The sequence below is a fragment of the Echiichthys vipera genome (genome assembly GCF_963691815.1).
Source record: "Echiichthys vipera genome assembly, chromosome: 14".
Classification (NCBI taxonomy): domain Eukaryota; kingdom Metazoa; phylum Chordata; class Actinopteri; order Perciformes; family Trachinidae; genus Echiichthys; species Echiichthys vipera.
In genome coordinates, this window is record NC_139839.1 from 13,554,362 (window position 1) to 13,577,434 (window position 23,073).

The window sequence follows — 23,073 nt, forward strand, 5'->3', positions numbered from 1 at the left end:
TATATAATTAAGCCATCACCATGCTTTATGTCGGCGCAAGGTTAAACTTTTGGTCATGCATCATCTCGCATCCACAGTGTAACCTTGTAGTTTGAAATGCAGAGTACACTGGCCTTCATTTGCATGTCATTAATGGCATCAAAACAGTTGCTGTTGTTTGCTTGTCATTATGCTTTTGTTTTCCCATTGTTGGTTTTGAAGCTGACAGGGTTTTTACCATATTTGCACAAAATCCTTTTTAAGTGTGCTCATGCAACCCTGATTTCTATTCATGTTTTATCACTTGACACTCCAAAAGCCTAAAGTTACTTTCCTATTACAGCTGATATTGATGACCTGAACATCTGCTATGTGTTACGGAGTGACGAAAATGCTACATCCGATCTTTTCCATTTCTCCATTGAGGATAGCGGTAAGATTTCACCTTCTTATCTTGTATTTGCATTTTAATACTAGCCACTTTATGTTTCCTGCACAGAGACTTTACACTGCGTGAGCAGAAAGGTCCTGAATGTGTTGCCAAGACACCAAAGGTGAATGTGAAGGTCAAATGTGTCACATTTTGGGTACGATATGGTCTCTCTAACCTTTAAGGCTCATCTCTTTGTGAATGTGTAACTCTCCTCTTCTCTCTGAATTTCTACAGTAGTCCTCAGCGTTCACAGTATCACACTCACATCATATTCCAGCTCACAGTGAGATTCATTTTGTAAATTGGTAGCAAGTTTCAAAAAAGCTCAGTGAAGAATTTTTTTGATGTGTTGTCATTTATAATCAGTGCGCTAAATGGAAGACTTTCGTCTATCAGTTTGACTTCAGTTGAATAAGGATTTATCTATAAACTAATCTGCAATTCAGAGCAGCAGTGGATTTGTGGGTCAGAATTTCAATCTCTGCGTTGGCTGACGGAAGCCATTTTATACGCTACAAACGATGCTTCATTGGCCCCGACCGGTCAAGACAGATGGCCGTCCTCCATAGAGTTTGGTCTGTTCTACATGCCTGCCTGTCGCTTTTGATTGCTGTATTAATACTGCATTTAATAATTCTAGTTATTTTTTTTATTAGTGGTATTATTAAAGATGGAGTGACTCATGGGGGGATTGTTGCGTCTCTGGAGTCTCTCTCGAGGGTGGTCTTGACCTACTCTATATGTCAAGTGTGTTGAGCAAACTTTTGTTATGATTTGGCACTATGAATAAAATTTAATTGAAATTTAATTTTATTAACTTGATGGTTAACTGAGGTGCTGAGATTAACACACACACATCACTTTCACAGTTTTGTGATTTGATGAAGCAGTGTAAATTGTGAATATGACTGCAGGATATGTCAACTAGTGACTGTATATTCTATCTTTATGTTAAGGCTGATTTCTTTTAACAGCATAGACAAAATCTTGAACAACATGTATTGAAAATACAAAGTACTTAATACACAGTAGATCAAAATCAACATGTACTGAGCTTATGTCAGTATTCCAGCTGTTTGCCTCCAGGTTAGAACAGCTCTCATACATAGAGCAAAGAGCATTTTCAGTTTGAAAAAGGTAACAGACTTTCATTTTTATGTGTTAATTCCTCTGTGTTACAACTAATTTGAGATGCATTATGACCGCCATTCACTTGATGATTTACCCACATGAAAAAATTCGGAACATTTCGTTCTGTATGTCCGCATGCAATGTGCATGAAATTAGAGTCCATTTACTGAGGCGACAGCTAATTAAGCGATCAGCGACTTGGAGTCTCATTTTGGAAATTTTCTACGAGTGAAGGAGAGCTTAAGAGGTGGCTGCATTTGTCTGAGATCAGCAATTAGTGGGCTCCAAGAAAAAAACAACATGAAAGGAAACTCTCTAAATTAATACAAGTGGGACATATTGCAAATAAAACATATGGTTGGTTGTCTTAGTCTTGTAAGAAGCCCATTTCCTTATTGTTTCCTAATGTGTTTTGGGGGGTCACTGTAACCAATACAAATAATTATTATATACTCATAGAAAGGATTGTAAAGCAATGCAGTACACGTTATTAAACTAACAAGCACATGGGATGACATGCAAAGTAATAGAAATGTCTATTTTATATTAAAAGAATAAAAAACACCCCACTATGAATGCTTTCAGTAAACCTTCACATTGTGGTTTAAGTGTCACGACCACAAAGCCACAACTCCCAGTGCATACTTATGATGTTTTAAAGCAGTCAGATCACAGGGGGTTAATGGCCTCAGTTATTGGTTTCTGTTCTCTTTTTCCACTAATTAAGATATTAACTAAATTATCTCAAATCCAACACAACCTTGCTGTACGTACATGTGCAAATGTGCACCTATACTTTTTTGTGTGAAAAGCACTCATTTTCACTAATTTACATTTTTTTGTGAAATCCTCCCTTAAATGTACAGAAAACAGTGTAACATATATATTGTATACGGTATATATATATGATAGAAAATATGTTAAGAAATTGCAACACACCCTCAGCTCACACCCTCAGTTCCTCCTCCCTCTATGATCAGATAAGATGGCATTGTGGGTATTTTTTACTAAATTTAAATGGATTTTCCAGATCAATTTTCAGATTCACATTCAGAAACACACCTAAGAAACATCGTGCTTCTCAGTGTATCATAATTCTACAAGGCGTGAAGTGTTGGTTTAAAATCCTGTCACAGTTATTTTTTACATCACCAGTGCTGGAGGTATTCTTCAGCTGTAATAAGATATAACAGTCCTGTTTTGATGGTGATTATCTCCTCAAGTTTAAAACGACTATATGCTTTAACCCTGGAGATAAAAAAAAATGATATTCACATTGCACAAGAGGAAAACCATGTATTGTACACATTTTGCCTAAAAACATGAACCAATGGCTTCGTAAATTAAATGTAGACCAATTGTTCATGGTGTGGTGCTTATGCACTTAGAATAAACTGCTAATGTGTAGAAGAATAACAGTGCCTTTATGCACATGAAAGAAGGAACATTGACTAATTCACTGTCTATGCTCCTGTTTTTTTTTTAAATCCCTTTCTCTGCTCTTGGCAACAGTTTGGCTTAAATAAGAAGACCAACAGCTTTTAAAAGTACATGTATTTACATTATCAATTCATACATTAACTGAATCCATTAGGGCTTCCTTCTTCCTTAGAGAGTTGGTGGTGTTACACTGATTTCTGACGTACAAATTGCTCAGGAAAACTGTTAAAATGACTGAGGGGAATCACAGCAGCAGGTACAACAAAGTGTATCCATAGTGTCTTTCAGCCCAAAAATCCCCCAAATCAACTCCTGCGTGTCTAGCCTCTAGTTTAAAGGAAGTGAGCATGTGTAACATTACATTTATGTCAGCAGGTACACACACACATATATATATATATATATATATATATAAGAAAGACACCAATCCAGATGTGCACCGTTGCACACTCATGCAATTAATCTCACAAATGCATACCCAGCAGAGCAGGGAGGGGTAGCCCCAGGTTAAGGGGCGGTAAGGCCTCCAGCATAAGGAGGTGTTTGAAATTTAATAGCCCAGGCAGCATTGTGGGAAATGAGAGCCCTGGGCGTCTGAGCTTGGCAGAGCTCCGAGGCAGCCACTGGTAATTATGTGGCCCTATTAGAGGCTAATCTACAAGGGAAGAGGGGCAGGAAGCATCTTCTGTCACAGGTTAACACCCGCTGGGATCACTATAGTTAAGTGAAATGGGCTGCAACATGGCTCCTTTCCCAGGCTTCTCTTTGGCTCGGGACGTTCAGGTGACATTTATAATGGAGCAAAAACAACACAAATTATAATCAGGCAAATTTGACGATCACAAAAACAAAATACTTAGAAAAAATGTAGAATTTAAAATGTAGGTCTGAGGGTTTTCACTATTCAGTGGTCTGCCAGTTATGTTTTTGTTTAACTAGATTATCATTTTGTCAATGAAATGTCCAAAAAGTTTTTCTTATTGTGTCGCAAACCCACATATATTCTGTTTACTTTAACAAACAAAACAAATAAAGAGAAGCAAATCAACATATTTGACAAGCTGGAATAGGGGAATGTTATATTATTTATTATTTTTTGCTCTAGAAACTACTCAAATGATCACAGTAGTTGCAGGCTATGTTCCGTAGATTGACATTGAGATTAATTAACTAATTGTTCAGTTGTACCTACTGTAGAAGGTCAGTTCATTGAAATGACAAAAACACATTTTCTCACTTTACTCTAATGGTGCTAGAGCTTTCTGCTTGGCTGGATACCACTGATGCTGAGTGGGAAAACATGTTTGTTTTTTGTAATATGGGTGAATTTGCATGTTTAATCTGACAGCAATAACCCTGCTCCTGAAAAATACAGTAAATGATAGAAAAATATTTGTCATTTTAATGTAGTTACAATGCAAGTGATGTTTTATATTGTCACACAGAAAGATTTTTTCCTGAGAAGGAAGTACCTGTTGAATCGTCTCGACCTTTCTGCTCATCCCCTCGTTTGTTCTGTCTGTTTCTCCTCCCGCTGCAAACGAGGTTGACTGTTACAATGGAATCCTTTCATCCCGTTCACACCCCTCTTTGCACATGAGTGACCCTGACACACCGCTGCTTTATCTAAAACACCCCCTGCATCTTCTACATCCCAATTTTATCCACGTTTTACTGCACACAATACACATCGGATGCTTTTTTTTTTTGTCTTTAAAAAAATCTTTTGAATATAACTAAATGCATTGTGTGTGACTTTTTCCCTTGTTACTGTTAGAAGACCTAATTATAATTGCAGACTGCACCAGTTCTTTATCATCAGTTTTATGATGTGTGATTGGGTGTGGATCTGTGGTTTTACTCTGGCTTTTCCCTCAAAGGGCTTTTTTTTTTTATTTTCATGAAAGCAGTGCCAACATTTCAGATTAAATGACCTCATCATATTGCCCTCTTTGTTGAATTATATGCGTAGCAAATTATTTATAAGCATGCAGACTTTCTTTTCTAATGGATGAAAGAAATCAGTCACTGAAAAAAAAGAAATAAAACAGTCAATTTTGAGCTGCTTCTATAAGAACTCGGAAGCTCTTCAACGCAATAGTAGAATGTCAGTGTCTGATTGGCTCACAACTTTGAAGTCATCCATGAACATGCTGAATGTAAATGGATAGTCTGGTTTTATAATGGAAAAATCTGTCTTTAATTCATCTCCATAGGTGAAACTCATTGTGCTATAACTTTCTCCAATCCTCTTTTAATGCATCTCACCTGCTATACAAGGTGACGTGAAAGAACCGAAAAAAAACCTAAACAATTACTGGTTCAAATCGACTGTCACCATGGCCACAAATGGGAGTTAATCTCTTGACCTTTTTTGTTGTTGTTTTCAACCTGCCAAGCAGAGTTTACTGATCAGGGCAGAATTGTAAGGTAATACATCAGCATGCAGCACAGGCTGACACGCACACACTGACACACTACACGTCCCCAGGCTTTAGGCGAGGATTCTCTTTATCTGTCTGCATTCAGGAATTTACTGTCACTCACTTCTCTAAGGGCCAAACTCTCTCTATTTGTATCCTATTCATCTCCCTCTTCTCTCACTGTCGGCATTAGATCTTGTTGGATGTGGTTTATTCACTTTCCATTCTTGGATACTCTGTTAGGCAGTGCATGTTCATTATATACATCGTTCTTTAGTGTTATTTTTGTCTGTTTCGCTGCCCATCAATATCCTCCTTTTCCTCTCGGGGTATATTCTTAATATTTTGCCCTCCTGTGTCACCGAGTTTAATCTCAAAGTATGCTGCGGTTTATTGTGCCGAGCGTCAACTCTGTCACAGACATCAGGATTTGGTTTCAGTGTCACACTCTCGCTGTCTTTTCCAGCTGTCTGTACCCGCCTGCCGTGTTTGTCTGTCAGCGTTGGTGCTGATGGATCTCTCTGTTGTAGGATTACAGCACATTCTGCATTTGCGAATGTCGCTCGCGATGATCTGCATCTCATTAGAGCGTTGAGATGAGAGTGTTACTTGTTGAAGAGCTTTTTCATCATGGTAATCATCTTTGATTCTGTATCTCTCTATGCTTGACAGCCGACGCTCGGCGTGTAAACACAAGCATGACCAAGCACCGTCTAATCTTGAGAATAAACAAAAAGCTGGATCTTTTCAACATTTATTTTGCCACCGAAATGTTCTGATTTGAATAAATTGCTCTCAGATATCAGGATTGGATTTTTCCCTTTCCCCAGCTTCACTTTTCTCTTACCTTTTTGACACTTACTTAACACCTTTACTTTATCTTAGCAGTTCATTTTTTCATTCAATTTCCTCTTTTTTTCCCCGTTTTCTCATTTTTAATGGACCTTTAAGTTATATTTAAATCATATGACCATAACAATGTAAAGCTACTTTATCATAATTTTTCTGCTTCTGGTTTGTATTTTAAAACCCTTTAATAAAAAGACATGTATCTTTAAGAAGAAAACATTCGAAGTAGAAACAAGCACTTTCTGGCAAAATAAAATTTAGTTTTGAGGTGTTGGAGACGATAAATGTGGGAAATATGAGCGAGGGAGACAAAAAAAGGGGGAAAGAGAATCCCAAGATTTCAGTAGCTAATTTATCATCTCTGTGCTCTGACACAGTTTGCTCTCAGGGGTGCCAGTACCCATCCTGACATACGTTAAACTCTTCCCTCTATTAACTATTATATCGGTGGCATGGGAAGACTTGTGCTGAAGCTGGAGTGACAGGCATGCTGGAGTACCATCCCTGTGAAAAAAAAAAAAAACCTGCAGGAGAACGGTTGCTTTTAAGTGTTACCATTCAATTGAAACTCAGCCCGCACACAGACATGCAAGCGTTTACCCACTGATACAGGCATATGTGTGTACACACATGCACAACTGCAGATGCAGGATCCACCATTACTTTGTCCTCAAGCCTTCTCCCTTTAAGCTATGCCCAGGGTCATATACGACTGTCTTTGTAGACATCAGTAAAAAAAAACTAAAACTCATGGTTATTAAAAGTATCACAAGAACTTCAAAGGAGTGAGGATTCTCTGCCCCAGATGTCAACTTCATATGGTTTCATGTGCAAGGTCGCTTAAGGTGTTTCTGCAGCACAATCATGCCTGATGGCTATAGAATGTAGGAAGGAAACATTATTCTGTCGCGTGCAACTTTTATCTCTTAAGGATGGATGGGAGGGAGGGGGTCGGGGTAACATACATGCCCTTCACTTCCTGTGTTGCCCAAAGGCAGGCACACACGCAGAGTCACATATACAGTGTACACCGTAAGACTCCTCCACCAGATTCGTTCTTCCATTCAGTTCATTGACGTCATGTGAAGTGATTGATCAAATGCAGTGACTAGCGAAAATAAATACCTACACATATACAGTTGCAGTCTAATGTACGGGATCCTGGTAAAATTAGCAACAAAGAAAGCTCACACACGTTGCACTTCAACTTCAACTTGCACTCCAGTTGAGAAGCATTTTAAAAAACTTGTGTTTGCCCAAGGCCATGAATTCCTGGTCAGCCTACTGATATCTCACTACACCTCAGGAGATTTCCACTATCATGCTGATTGCCTTGGGCGATGTGTAAATGCAATGAGATACACACAAACACTGGATTAATGTGCTGCGTAAAAAGACTTGCCAAAGGACCTGTTTTCAATCTGATACACACATAATGGCCACACATACCCACTCCTTATAGAACAAAGAAACAGCTGAGAGCAGAAGCCGTCGCAATCTCTGTGATCCTCTTTGCCACGAGTCGCACTCACGCCAAGTCTTTTAACATTTGTACAGTAACAGTCCCACATCTGTTACAATTAACTAAAAGGATCTGAAATATTTGTATTTTGTCAACCATCACAATCCATGTTTAGAGAGAGTTCTACTCCTGACAGATGGATGGTGCGTGGGCTCCTATTACAAAAATATTACTGGTAGTTTATTTTAGCAGAAAGAGTGTCGCAGTGCTTCACATGCTATGTGCTTTGTAAAAAGTAGCTCGTTGCCAGCTGAATAAATAGCAGATTTAGTGATTACTTCGTAGTCCAATGTTTCTCGAAAGTTTGTCATGGTGAGAGAGATCATCGGGTTTGTTGGTTGCTAGTTGCACTGGGAGTTGGGGACTCGTATACAAAGGAGTACAGAAGGCAGATGGAGATGTAACAGTGAGGGAAGGGCCACACCGCCAGAAGCAGAGTAAATGTACTGAGCAGCAGACGGCATCGCCTAGCTGTGAAACATTTCCTTTGATTTTGGATGTTAAGTCTCAGACACGCTCCCCGTTGAAACTCAAGAAAGTCAAGACAGCCCAGATTTTTTAAAGAGGTTAATCTCACATTTGTATTTAATAAAAAAAATGATGTCAGTAAAACATCTTCATTCATTTATATAGTGATGGTGTATCTAATCTAAATGTAATCTTAGAATGCAGTGTTGGTTGTTAGAGAACATACTCCAGCAGTCTCTGTTATCAAAATCACAAGAGTCCAGCACAAAGAGAGGTGAGCTCATACAGAATAGGCACCCTCCCTCCACACTTCACTACCACACTTTACCACCTGCCTCAGTCCAAATCCTCCAAATCCGACAAGTTCCCCCTTGATGTGTGTGTGCTACACATAACTGTGAGTAATGTTGTTGGAGTGGCGCTTTTCCAGGGAATCTAATCTTAAGATTAGATGTAGCAATTTTGAAATCGCGGCCAATGTCAAGTTGCACAATGAGTGCTTTATCAATATTTGCTGTGCCTAGTGGTGGCCATTGGCAGACTGTATATTGTGTTTATTGCCTGATCATTTCAATCTGATTTCTTCATCATTCCAAGAAGTAAATTACTTGTGTGTACTACTTACACACAAGGCTCCAAGACCTTTCAACAGGCGGAATCCCTGATGTGAATGTCTGTTCTGTACTCTAAGTCATTATGGCGCTGATTGGCAGCATTACAACAAAGAAGAAAAGGAAAAGAAGGGTTAAGGGGTGATGTTATTGGCACGCTTTTTAAAAAAAACAGCTTTCACATGTCTTTGCTATGTATAGCCTCAATTTCCCAGGTGCAACAACAACCCTGGTCTGTGTTGTAAATGCAACACATACAGTTAAAGTTGTACTCCGTCAGAATTAAGATACTTTGTTTCTAGTGGCCTCTTTTGTGGTAAGATGTAACCGCAGGCGAGCCTGTTCTGTTAGAGGCCTCCATCTTCTCACGTTCATGGTCACTATGTGTGTTGACTTTATTGAAAAACATTCACCTTTTTACTTCCAGTCCGCCCCCTATATGTTACCCTCTTAAATACATACATACACACATGCTCCTATGACACTTCTGCCCTTACTCCAAGGAGTCAGAAGATCCCGATCTCTAATTACAAGTAAACGCAGCATAACCGATCTCAGCTGGCGGACCAACCGCTGTCAGCACTTACACAGTACCATCTGAGATGCCATCAATGAAAGCTGTGTGGAAAAGGGCAGGCACTTTCACAAATACCCGGCAGGTGATTGAATGAACCTGACTCTTTCGTCCCAGACCATGTAGATGTTTTACGTGATTACATTCAGCACACTCATGGTACTAGAGATAAGAGGTTACAGCAGTAGCATCAAAGTTTTTTGCTCAGAGTGCCCCGGTCCTTGGAGTTTTCCTTGCAGAAACTATGATCCCTTATTGGCTCAAAAGAAGAAATAAAAACATTGTTGTGAGTTTTTGTTAGGAAAGCCTTTGAAAGAGGCCGTAAAGTGAATTTAGCTCTATTGAGGATGATATCAAAGCTGCTTTTTTGTATAGTCAGCACATATGAGAGGTCTTTTATCCTTCCGAGAGGCTGGAGGAATGAGACAGTGAGTCTGAAGCCCTCTGACTCAGATCCTTATTGTCTGTGCATAGCTTCTCACCTTCAGTGGGAGGTCACACACAAGAACTGTTACACATACACACAATCACACAAATATACACAATAACTAAGACTAAGATATCAAGCAGCTTATGCTGCATTTACTATCAGGGAGCTGTATGAAAGTTAAGGTTTCAGTGAAGTTGGGATTAAAAAAAATGTTTGCTGGGGTTAATGTGTGCGATTTTATATTTGCACCCACTAAGTGAAGACTGAACTTAGCCTACAGGCTTTTTGGAGCTCTGATTATATTAGCTGTCTCCCCACCTCAGCATGCTGTAGCTATGTCTGCCAAGCCAGAGAGTGTTGAACTTTTCACCTCTGCTGTGTTTTAGCACCATGTCGGCATATCATGTTTGAGCTTGATTTTAACAGATATCTACACCTGTATGTGTACTTAGTTATGAAGGTAGAGGTATTATCTTCACTCTATGATGCTGAATTATGATATTTTATTGATCGTGAAAGGAAAATGCTCCTATTTTATCTTTTAGCAGAGTGTAGAGGATTAGCACCACCGTTTTTTGCACAAGGAGGTTTGAACAATTATACTGGTTTGCTGCCATGTATGACCTATACGATGGTGTAGGTGAAGGGTTCTGCTGTGTGTGCTTTTAACAGCCTTGAAAAGAACAGACTTGATAGAACAAACAGCTTTGAATTTGTCCTCACTAGAGCTAAATGAGATTTACTCTCCGTTCGCGCAAACACTCTTCCACCTCTGCATTTCCCTCCTGCCAGTAAAACACACAGAGATATTTAGTTTGGCATTCACAGGAATGCCACGCATACTTAGGCATTGTCTACCACTACAAAAAAGAAGACAAAGGAAAAAGATGCACTTCTTTTTATTTATGTTTTACAATGCTTTCTCATTATTTCCTTTCTTTTTCACAGTACTAAATCTTTTCCCACTGCAGGTGGGTCAAATTAGCCACACAAAGCATCATCCTTCCTGGCCGCTTGTTGAATTGGCAGCTATTGAGTGGTTCTATTAGACTAGCCCTAACTATGCCAACCCTTCCTTAACAACACTGATTAGGTGACATACATCAAATCCTCAGGATGGCGCTCACAAGTGAGAAGAAAATCCTGTTCAACAAAAGGCAAAATTGAATTTAATTGTAGAGCACATGAAAAGAGCGATGAAGAAAGGTATTATATGGTGAGGTTTCTTTTTTTATGAATCTGTTAATATCCTGCAGCAGATGTGTTGGGAGCATTTGGACTGAAAATAATTAAAACCCTTCTTCTTCATTACAGTTTTACAGCAATTGCCCCCTTGGGTCCCCTCATAGTTTCCTTTCCAGTTTTTACAGAATAAAATTGAACTCGACAATAGGCACAGATCCACCTCTGCACATACAGTATTTCCACAGAGACAGTATGTTCACACTTGCTAGAGTTATGTAAGAGGGAACACATTTTGTAAATTTGGGTGCGTACTAGATACTTTGCTTTTTTTTAATGAAACATTAACAGCTAAAATAAAAAGAGAATGAAAAATGTTTACAACCTGTAACGAAATGTATTTATTTTCTTATGTAATTTGTCCAGGTGGGAACAAGCTCAAGGGACAGCAGTTCCGCCTGGACTGGACCTGGATCTCTCTGGAGAAAGAGTATTATGTGGTGGATGAAGAGGACAAGTTCCTGGAGGTGGTGCTCAGGCGGAGAGGATACCTGGGAGAGACATCTTTCATTGGTTAGTCTGTTTGTCTTTCTGTCTCTTTACCTCCCTGATCCAAGTGGACATGCTTTGTGTTTTAGGCTTTCTGTTCGGTCAATCCGTTCCCAACTTTGGTCCGCACTTAAATATGATAATGATGATATGATGATTTTGGAGATGCCCACACTTTTTATCTAGCACCAAAATCATCAGTCCAGTATTTTGTTTCTGGACCAGATACTAATGACCAAACTAATGCGATCTCCGTCAACCTCAGCTGCACTTTTTCCTTTGTGCAAATTTGTGAATGTTTGCATACTAACATGCTTAACAAAAACTGCTAAACATTATACCTGCTAGACATCATGTTAGCATGCAGGTGTTGGCATTTAGCTCAGAACACCGCTCTGCCTGAATACAGCCTCACAGAACTGCATGTGGCTTCTTAAGGCCTAGAAAAGAACTGGTACTGGTGTGTTCAGTCGTCTTTACATGGCTGTTAATATCATTTTTTTGGCTCTACATTCCTCTTCCTAGCAAGCATAAAATAAGGAAGAAAAGAAAATAACGGCAAAATGCTCTGAAATTTAAGAAATATCACACCTAACCTAATTTTTCTACTTTTTGTCCTTGTGTGTTGGTGTATAGTGTACACAATGTGCCATTTGCTTCACTGCGGAGCTTTATGTGCCTATATAATTCACCAGACCAAACATAATCTCTGACAGTTGAAGCCAAAAAGCAATTGCAATATTTCCTTTCAACACACACAGTAACCAGATTTACCCTCAAAACCAAAGTCATCTTGTCTGGCCTTGAGCCCTTTTAGAGTTTGTAATAATAATGTTTTGTTATGAGTTTTAGAAAGCTAGATAAGATAACTGTAAGGTCACCACTGTGCCCTGTGCAGAGATGTAACAGTTTTTTTACCAGCCTATAAAAGTAAACAATGTTAAGAAACCTATTTTCTGCTTGTGGAGCAACACTCTTCCTTGATCTTCCAGCTTTATTTTCCTAGGTGGACAAGTGGTTTGTCACAGTGAGGCATCAAACGCAGTCCTTTTCAAAAAGCAATAAAATTGCATGACCTTGAACAGGTGCATACAACTAAATACCCAAAGAAAACTCAGAGAGCGCAAATATTGGTGACTTAACAGATTAAGTTTAGGCAACAAAAGGTGGTGGTTGGGTCTTGGCACCGAAAGGATTAGAAAAAAAAAGAAGTGGTTTGGCTTAGTATTTCTGGGACAAGAACACCAGTCCCTCAGGTGAAAGAACCCATCCACCACAACGACTTTGCTGATTTATGCAGTCTTATACTATGTTGTGAATGTCTTCCTCGCTCCGGACGTAATTTCTACATTAATGAATATGTGGATTAAATACGAATTACAGCGCATTACTTTTCGTAGGTATATGTTCAAACGGTGAATGAGAACAAACAGACAAAACACGGAGTGGGCGGAGAACACACTGCTGGCACTGTGCTGCTCAAATCTCCTATCAAGCCAGCTAGATAGGCCTAATGCCAGATTTTTTAAATAAGCTTTTTGACCATCAGATGAAGGTGATTTCATTTTGAAAACAACAGCCCGGCATGTTTTTCTGCTTATGTCTGAGTATTTGCACGGAATCGAAGGCTAAAAGGATGTTGATGATGTTGTCCCTGAACGCTCCTCTTACTGTAGGCCTGACTTTGTCGTGCTGCAGCTCGTTTTCTCTTGGAAAAGCAGCTTTTACTCTCTCCCACCTCTCATCATTATTCTGATCCCTTTTAATCGTTGGGTCAGGTGTGAGCATCACAATGTAGCAGTTTATGTAAGCTTTAAGAGCATGTGCTGGTGTATGTGCATGTGTGTATATGTATTTCCTCAAGGAAGGTTTTGAGTGTATCTCTTTGGCACACATAAAAGCTTGCATTTTGACTCTCATCTCTTGGCGTGCGAGCACCTGGTTATCTCTGACGACACACACAACACATGCACGCACGTTCACTTTTAAGATATCCTTTAGAATGAACGACGTGGAAGTGTTACGTAGAAGCTAAAATGCATTAATGTGAAAGTGCTTTCCTCCTAGGCCAATATAATTTAAAGAAAAAGGGTATCTTACCCCAAACCAGTCACCCTGATACCAGTATCAATGTCAAATTGTATGTACAGTATGCTTGCATGTATGTATGTATGTATGTGTGCATGTAGTTTTGTGCATATTCCCAGCGTGGATCTGTTCAGGCACTGATTATAAAATACAATCTAGTTTAGAGCAACACAAAATGAAAAACAGAAAGTGATCGAAGTCTAATAACCTTCATAGATTTCAATTTGCTGGGCTGGTGAACAGAAGACTGGAGCGAATGAACCAATAACTGAGTACAGCCACGGTCAAGGTGGGCAAAATAGCTGGAACACTAATTACAATGCAGTTAAATACCGTAATGGGCTATTCTCATTGACTTTTCGTACTTATGACTACGAAAAGTAATGCACGGTAATTTGTGTGTATTCAGTGTATTTAATTTGTGGGTATTTCACATGTTTATTTTGTGTGTATTGCATCCTAAAAGCAGGGGATGTAATATAAGATTTTTTTTTCTGATCCTAACCAAGTAGTTTTGATGTCCAACCCTAACCATCACCTTTTGTTGCCTAAACTTAATCGTCACCTAACCTGACTCTTGCCAGATGAATTTTGTTCTTCCGTTCTTCTGCTTAGCTCCACTCATCCATCTGGGATTGCTCCATAGTAGAGGGACCTCAGGACCACCTAAAAAATGGCCAAGTCAATCAGGACCGCTTGGCGGGATTTTTTTTAGATGTGTTGTAGCGGAGAAGCGAGTGTTTTGATTCTGACAACAATGGTGGCTCGCATCGAAGGCGTCAACATTGATGCTGTTATTTCATCTGTGTTGTCCAATTTAGTGAATATTTTTTCTTTAAAAGAACACCAGAGAACGGCTCTGAAGCCTTTTGTTGGTGGAAACAATGTTTTCGCCCTTCTCCCGACTGGGTTAGGCAAAAGCTTCATCTACCAAATGGATTCGCTGGTAGTGGTAGCGTCACGGGTTGGTTTGGATGTGAGTGGTTGAAGAAACATGCACTAAAGATGACGGACAAGGGGTTTATCCAATCACATGCAAGGATTTTCGACAAGGCCGAGCCTTCTAAAACACCTCTCCAATGGAGCAATCTCAGATGGATGAGTGGAGCCAGGCGGAAGCAATGCGGAACGAAAATCATCTGACGAGCGTCCGGTTAATCTTCACCCTCCACTTCCGGTCATCATTTCGTAAGCTATATAGAAATTTTCACAAGGTATTATACAAACCTGTTGATAAGTATACGTTGACTGTAAAACTTTGATTGATGTTTGGTGTCAATTGAACTCATTATAAAGCCAAAGTTTCGGCTGCAAACATCTCTTTAAGAGTCTGTGTTGTTGAGATTCTACTTGTATTCATTTTTGCTAATATACCTATCATACCTATCATAGCATTGATCGTCAGATAGTTGTTAAAGCTGACATGCACTGATTTGACTTACTTGGACAAAACATAAGTCATTCTGACATGGGATGTTAACTTTCAAAGCTACAAAGGCAACTACAAAACTCGTATGCCAAACACAGACATTTGGCTATTTTAGGTAAATATATGTCAAAACCTATTTAAAAAGCATTGCCATGAGACAAACACAGTTATATATCACTGTAAAATGCAAAAAAAAACCAAAACAAACAGTCATTATGTTGATTATACAGTGTAGTCAGAAACTACTATACGCCATACTTTTCCAGGGTTTGAAATGAAACAATACTATGAGGATAAAATGCCAATTCTCAGCTTTATACGGTTGCGGTTTTATACGCCCACATCAGATAAACAGCAGGAACTACAACCTTGTTTACAGCCAGGGACAAAAAAATAGTGGAACAATCACATATATTATTGGGTTGCAAATAATTTCTCCCCCCCCCCACACACACACACACATACACACAATTTTACCATTAAACCTTTGCTTAGTATTTTTAAGATCTTGACACATTGTCTGGAAATTGGTCAGAAAATAGAGAAAATGTCCTTCACAATTTCAACTTAATTCAGTAGCTTGCTTTGTCCCACCAAGAGTCTAAAATCCAAAAACGTTTTATTTGTAATTATATAAAACAGAGAAAATTAGCAAATCCTCACATTCGAGATGCCAGAACCAGCAAATGTTTGGCATTTTGCTTAAAAGGTTACATTAACAGTTAATCAGTTAATCAGTTATCAAAATTGTTTACAATTAATTTTGTGTCAATTGACTTTTTGATTAATCCTCTTAATTGTTTCAGCTCTGAAGAGTGCTACGAGTCTGTTCAGCCATTATGGTTATGGAAGCATTCCTTTGTTAGTCCTGTGTGGGGGAATTAATTTTTCCATAGGGAGTCTTGAACTGGCGACTCTTTGGAGTCCCAAGCCAGACAGAGCTTCTAAGTAAGACCTCCGAGCTGTTGTTTAATTTTTAAATCCAACTAAAAACACAAGTTCACTCATACTTTATCACTCTATATAGCCTGGAAACTAGACAATCAGCTGAACTCATTTTTATTTGCTCTGGCAGGTATGTCTGGCCCCTCTCCTATTCAGGCTGATTTCCAGTTGGCCAGTTCCTGGGAAGCCAGTCACAGCTGTTTATCTCATGTGGGGCAGGTTCAAGACGATGAATGACAGATGAGTGTCATAGTTACTAACTGAGGTTCTCCATCCAGCACAACATACCAGGCTTACTTAACTCAGATCAAACTGTCAAATTTGGTGGTGATCAAATATTAATTGTGATTCAGTTACTGTATTGCCTATACCTCGTTTTTTTCATAGATGCATTTTAGTGCACTGTCAAGCTGTGATTTGAGGAAGTTCATGACCTGACCGCCATTGTTCTGCTTCAAAACGGACCAAGCACCGCCCCAACTTACTTGTTGCGAACGCCCCTAAACAGAGAGGTTCCAGACTAATACACATTTGCAAATTAATCTGATGTTGCCAGGCTACACTCTTTGTGTAAGTGTGTGTGAGATGTGCTAATAGAGGATATGGGGGATAAAAGATAATTAAAAACACAGAGCTGTAACTAACTGATGGCAAAAATTTCCTTTAAGACCAAACAAGAAAAGGAAAAAAAAGCCAGAAAAGAATTGCTGGCAAAAGTAGATATTGTACATGCAGATCACTAGACAGAAGATTACATTAGGTTAAACAGGGAGTGTTGTCAGGGTTGGTAAAGCACAGAGAGAAAAAAACAAGCGATGTCAGAATCCTGCTGTCATTGCAAGGGTAAGCTGATGAAAGCTTCTGTGGTGCCAGGCAACGGTGGAGGAGAGTTATTGCACATGCTCCATCACAACAGGACGTGCAGGTTTGAGAGGATCAATGAAGAAGGAAAGCAGAGATGAGATCAAGGTTCAAAGATGCCCCTGCAAAGCAGAGCTCAGGCAGTACGGGGCTGGACAAGTGCATGCGGATCTGATAGGATTCTTCTTCCACTGTTTTTCTCACTTCCTATTAATAAAACGACAACATCAACCTTCAGCTTAAGCTTTCATGGGTATTTGCCCTCTTCCTTACCAGCTGTGCCTTCTTCTCATTGAGTTCTGTCACTTTGTCACTTAACTTATCTTAGTTTCTTTTATTTTGATTTCTAATCTCCGCTCACCTCATCTCACCTTGGAAAGCATTTGGTCCTTTTGCTTCTAACATGCCATTTCTCATCAAAGACACCGTGTCTCTTTTTCCTCCTTCCTTAGTGCCTTATAGCCCTGGGTCTATGCCATAGGCTGTCTTAAATTCTTCCTCCACCCACTCTCCCTTTGTCGTTCGTCTTACCTTACCTTCTTCTTTCCCGTGTCTCACTAAAGCGCAACACTCATTTGCTGTCTGTTTTTCCTCTGTCTTCGATTTTTCCCACTGCCTTGTGTGCGTTCTGTATGAGGTCGTTACACATCGCATGGTATCATCGATGCTTCCTCTCCATTTTTGTCTTTGCTTTGTAAAATCTATTAATTTCAGGAAACCCTTTACTCTAAATGTCTTCTTCCTTGTCATATCTTTCCTTTCCTTTTCTTTCCTTTCCTGTCCTTTCCTTTTCTTTCCTCTCTTCTTCCTATCTTATCTTATCTTATATTATCTTATCTTATGTAGTAGTAATATGGGGAACCCGAGGTGGGATTGAATTCTCATTTGTCTTTTTTATTTCTTGCATAAGTTAAAGCTGGCATTTTTTGCCCTTTCTGTGCTGTCCTTGTACTGAGAGATAAATGAAGGCTTGTTAGCAAGGTGTACATTTCCCAGGTTAATCATCTCCTGCGGGATGCATTCCAGACTCATTTTTGTAGCCAAGCAGGATGACTGGAGAGATAATTTCAATTTCACTCAGAGAATAGAAAGGGCTGTACCCCCCCACCCCCAACCTGTTTTTGTACAGATTTCCACCTCAGCTGTCTTGATGTGCAACAACCTTTATCTTATAATGAGCATGGTGATCTGCTTTAAATAGTGAAACAATCTACAATACAGAAGAAAAGAAAGGGAAATCTGCAGCTATAAACAGAAATCGTGTGTTTGTGAGCAACTCCTTGCCTTGTGAGAGCTTGTGTTATGGAGGCTCTGATGAACAGCACCATAAAGATCAAAAGCCCTCAGGTGGGTAGGCCACATCGCCACCTGCTGAGAGAAACCCAAGGTCGACCCTAGGCAACGCATGTCTCTTGCTTCCAGGGAGTCCAGCAAGGGTGGCTCAGTGAGGCTCCATCAACACTTTCTCTCTCTTGATCAACTGATCATCAGGATGGAAAGATGAGAATGATAAGATCTGTTGTGAGGACACACTGTGGTCTTTATTGTTAGTGGCAGAGTCTGTTATTAAAAGTGTGGTATGATAAATTCTCCCAGTCCACAGTTTGTTCTGCACTGTAGACAGATAAGGGTATCCTCAGTAATGCTCTGTAATTTGTATGTAATCCATGTATTACTGTAGAAATTACTATTGGAGCATAGAACAAAATTAGGGGACTTAGTGTAAGACCACTAAAATCTGTGTAGGGAGGAGGGTCGGGTGATGGACGGGTCCTAAAAACAAAGGACTTTTAGCAGGGGGGCCAGCGTTCATGTCCTGGTGGTGCTTGTGTCCCAGAATTACTAAGCCAAACCATGACCTCTTTATTCATCTTAACCAAGTAATTTTGTTCCAAAAATTTAACCGTCATCTTGTGTTGCATTAATGTAACCATCATGGCCACCCATCAGTAAAAAGAATTTCATATTTGTAGGATATCATACAAATCTGTGTCCATCATATTTCATATGTCCTACGATTTGTTGTGCATGACTTTCCCTAAGATATCATATGAACCTGCTGATGAGAATGCGTTGAACAGATGCATTGCATTGCATTTTTGACAGAGAGGCCACTCAAGAAGACTCTGCTGCCATGTGTGGTTAATACACATTCTATACACATGTTGAATAAAATCCTGGGCTCTGTATTATTTAAAAGAGCATGCCGTTGTCAGCAGTTACAGAATCAACCATGACTGGAATATAATGATATGAAGTTGAGACTTTTGATTTATAGTTTGAAAGTTAAAATAATGAAGTTATTTTACATATAGGCACAGACTCTAAGTGATATAGATTAGAGAATATCATAGAAACAAGACGAAACTGACAGAAGGGTGGGACTGAGAAAAGGTCACAAATTAAAAATCTGTCTGCTACTTCAGCACCACCCACATCACCATGGATTTATCAATACACAAAGGCCACTGATATTTCAGAGACATGGTCAGGGCCATAAATTCTAACTTGTACAAATTTCAGTCAGGAAAGGATCATGAGTCAGGCCGACTAGACCAACATTTTCTACTAAATGACCCCTCTGACCCTGCACTCTCTCTGTTACTAGGGAATGGAGAGAGGGGATGGCAGTTAACAAGGGGCATGCATTTTGGTCATTTTGCTAACAAGGAGGGTGGCATCCCCCTCACGGTTCAAGATTCTGTTTATTGTCCTAGTTAGGAAAATTTGTTTAGCAGCAAGGGTTCACATTAAAACAGAATACAAAAAGACAACATCAATGACACAACAACTCAGTGAATCACAGAGCTAGAGCAAGTGTGCAAGGGAAGTCCAAAGAATGCAGCCAGAGTGATTTTTGCTTTGGATGAAGGCGCCATGGAACCTCTAAGTCCTCCGGATGGGTGCCCTGAAGCGGCGTCCTGAGTGCAAAAGCTTAACTCTCTGCCTATAGATCAGCACAGGCCCCTGAGAGTTTTCTTTCAAACATTTCTGATACTAGTGGCACAGCCTTAAGATGACAATGTTTTTGGTTAGTATGTCTATCCAAGCAAAACACACAGCCAGATATTGAAATAGTTTCTCCACGAAATGCAATGATAGTCATGGTCTTGATCTATCCTTTATTTGATGATCCTACATATCTTTTCTCTAGTACTACAAGCAAGTTGAAAATTACATTTCTGCAAGAGAAATCCAATGGCAAATTGGCACGAAATGTACTAACACAAATATGTTTTCCAGATGAGGAATTCTTTGAGTAAGACCTTGGATTTGAGGCAAAACTTCTAACTTTATTTTAGTTCAAGGTCAGGGTGTCAAATACATCCGTTTTGTCATAGCCCTCTGCATTTGATACTGGTGCAGAAGGCACCCTTGAGCGTCTGTATAAAATGCACCAGGCTTTCAACTGTAAACCCATCCGCAGCAATATAAGCAGCCAGAGCAAGTGCTTCTTTAGTAAAAGCAACAAAGTCTGTGTATGGAGGACAGGGCTTGGATTTAAGCTTAGTCACGTACAGTATTGGTTGCATTTCCACTGTACTCTCTGATGCTCTATGCTGTTAATTAGTATATTGTTAGTAGTACTTTTTGATTAAGAATGCAGCTATCTCATTATGAAGTGTTGTTGATTCATATTTTTTATACACCTTGGAAAACTTGACCCAGATTAAATTGATAGCAACCACTCAGCAAGTGAACCATGAGTTGTCCTGTCTGAACTTCCATTAGTCATCTCCCAGAAAGACTTTTAACAACCCCCAGAGAAGTGGATTTTTTTGTGTTGTGTTAGTGCAGCTGCGGTGAGCAATAGCAGCATCATTAGCTTTTCCTGTTGAGAAAAAGCAGAGGAGCAAAGAAGGTTGAGAGATAACAATGCTTGCCAGTAAATTAAGAGATAGAAGCATTAATGTTTAATGGGTTGCTGGCGACAGATCATGTCACATGTGAGACAATGCGGCATTTTATAATGGTCGGCTGTAGTGACCATTGTGATGATTTCTCTGCACTTGAAATTGGTCCAAAACAGTGAATCTAGTATATGGCTGGATGATATGGCTAAAATCTTCTATCCAGATACTGGTGATTTCTTATCTCGTTAACAATACATATTAATATATATCATGTTCTCTGGCAATTCAATAAATAGAGAGTCCATATGAAATAATGGCATGGTAAAACCTATTTTTGTATACTCCTGTTTGAATTTAATACTTAACTAAGTAATTATAAATCACTGGGTATTTTTATGTTACTTAACATCAGAATTTATATATGTTTGTTATTATCACGTTAGATGACGTAATTGTGTATCCCGATATCTCTATATATGATTTCATCACGATACCACGATTCCATTGAAAGCCGATAAACGATTTCAATCGTCCAGCTCTAATCTCGTATTTGCTGGGCCAATGGTGTTCTGGTGTTACTCCACACCCATGTACTCATACTTTGCAGTACATTCAACAAGCCTCTTCCCTCTTGGCAAAAAAATAGAGTTAAACCAGAAATGCAAGGTTCAACCATTCACAACAATCTTGAAGCTTTCAATCCCATTTTTTCCATATTTGTGTTGGCGGTTTGTGAATGAATGTAATCACTGATGCTCCTCACAGGTATAGTAACATAAATGACTGTGACTGTGTAAAACTGCATATTCCTTTGTGTATAATTATTTTCAGCTTACATTTTGCATACAATACCCACTACTCAGATCTCACTGTGAATGATCTAATGTATCCAGTCTTATCTGCATGTGTTTGTCACCTGTTTTCCCTCTGTGTCTGAAAAAGGAAAACAAATCATTTTTTATTTTCAGGCACATGCATCAGCCTGGCATGGCTCTTCTCACCTTGTTCTCATGAGGCCCTGTGAATGTAGACAAAGGAATGTGAACAGCATATTTCCAAATTTAATACATTATTGTATGGCTTCTGCCACCTGGGTTTCCTTGATGTGTGTTTGATGTGAAACCCAGTGGTAGCTCTGCTACTTTGAAGAAGGTGTATTGATGAGCATGAATGTTAGATGGATCGTTGATAAGTGGATTCACATGAAAGCCATATTATAAATGAAATAAGAGACATTTGAAGAGAAAAGGAGACAGACACACACACACACACACACACACACACACACACACACACACACTCACACACATGCAAGCATACCTAACCCTTGGCAAACAACTGTGGTAGCTAATCCATCTCACTATGGTGGAATATTTAAACGCCTCAGTCACAAATTCATTTCACACATTCCTGAGACTCTTCTAGTGATCAGTGCAGAAAAAACAGAAGCAAGGCTCGTTTTCTCAACACTTTCTGAACAACATTAAAGGGTGTGAATATCTAATCTGCTTTTCATCTGTATCTCTCTCCTGCTTGTCACTTTCTAATGGTCACTTATCTTCACTTCTTCCTGGCTGTCTTATTTTTTACTCACCTGGCTTGCTCTCCTTTTTTTCTCTACCTTTTTACACCTATCATCACTCTCTGTATCTTTCAGGCATTGGCACCCAAGATGGTAGCGCAAAGAAAGACGAGGATTTCAAGGGCAAGTCCCAGAGGCAGGTCCAGTTCAACCCGGGACAGACCAGAGCCATGTGGCGAGTCCGGATACTGACTGATGGGAAGTACGAGCAGGCAGAGACCTTCCAGATTTTGCTGTCGGAGCCAGTGATGGGGGTTATTGAATTCCCTGCAACAGCAACAGTTGAGATCCTGGATCCTAGTGACGGTCAGTCGCTTATCCTTACTTATTGAGTTAGATCATTCAATATTTTTTTGTTGTAACTCAATGGAGGACAGCTGTCAGTGATAACGCTGTGAAATAGATCCTAAATCACAAACCAGAATCTATAGCATGTGGCGTAACAAAGGTATTCAACACCCTCAGGATGATTGATTACAAAGATTTGTACCAACTATCGATTTATTCTGTATTTTCCATCATAAATATATATTTATTCAGTTTAGTGTCCCTATTCCATGTGATATCCATTATTAAAAATATAAATCAAACACAGTCTCAATGGACAGACAATATGAAGGATTGAAAATACAACTTAATAGAATATTTCCAAACCAGGGGAGTTTGCTTTGCCCAGCTGAACAGACACATTTAACAGACACAGTGAAGTTTCTGACATTTAAA

General features: G+C 39.4%; 1 protein-coding gene across 1 annotated transcript in view; it reads left to right on the plus strand.

The window, feature by feature from the left end:
* frem2a (FRAS1 related extracellular matrix 2a) overlaps nt 1-23,073 on the plus strand; it is a gene marked incomplete at both ends in the record, with an annotated part of 55,841 nt that overhangs the window by 7,312 nt on the left and 25,456 nt on the right. Inside the window, 3 exons of the mRNA XM_083926327.1 lie at nt 323-412; nt 11,469-11,615; nt 22,426-22,656. Coding sequence (XP_083782453.1) covers nt 323-412; nt 11,469-11,615; nt 22,426-22,656 — 468 coding nt within the window. The remainder of the gene's footprint in view (nt 1-322; nt 413-11,468; nt 11,616-22,425; nt 22,657-23,073) is intronic.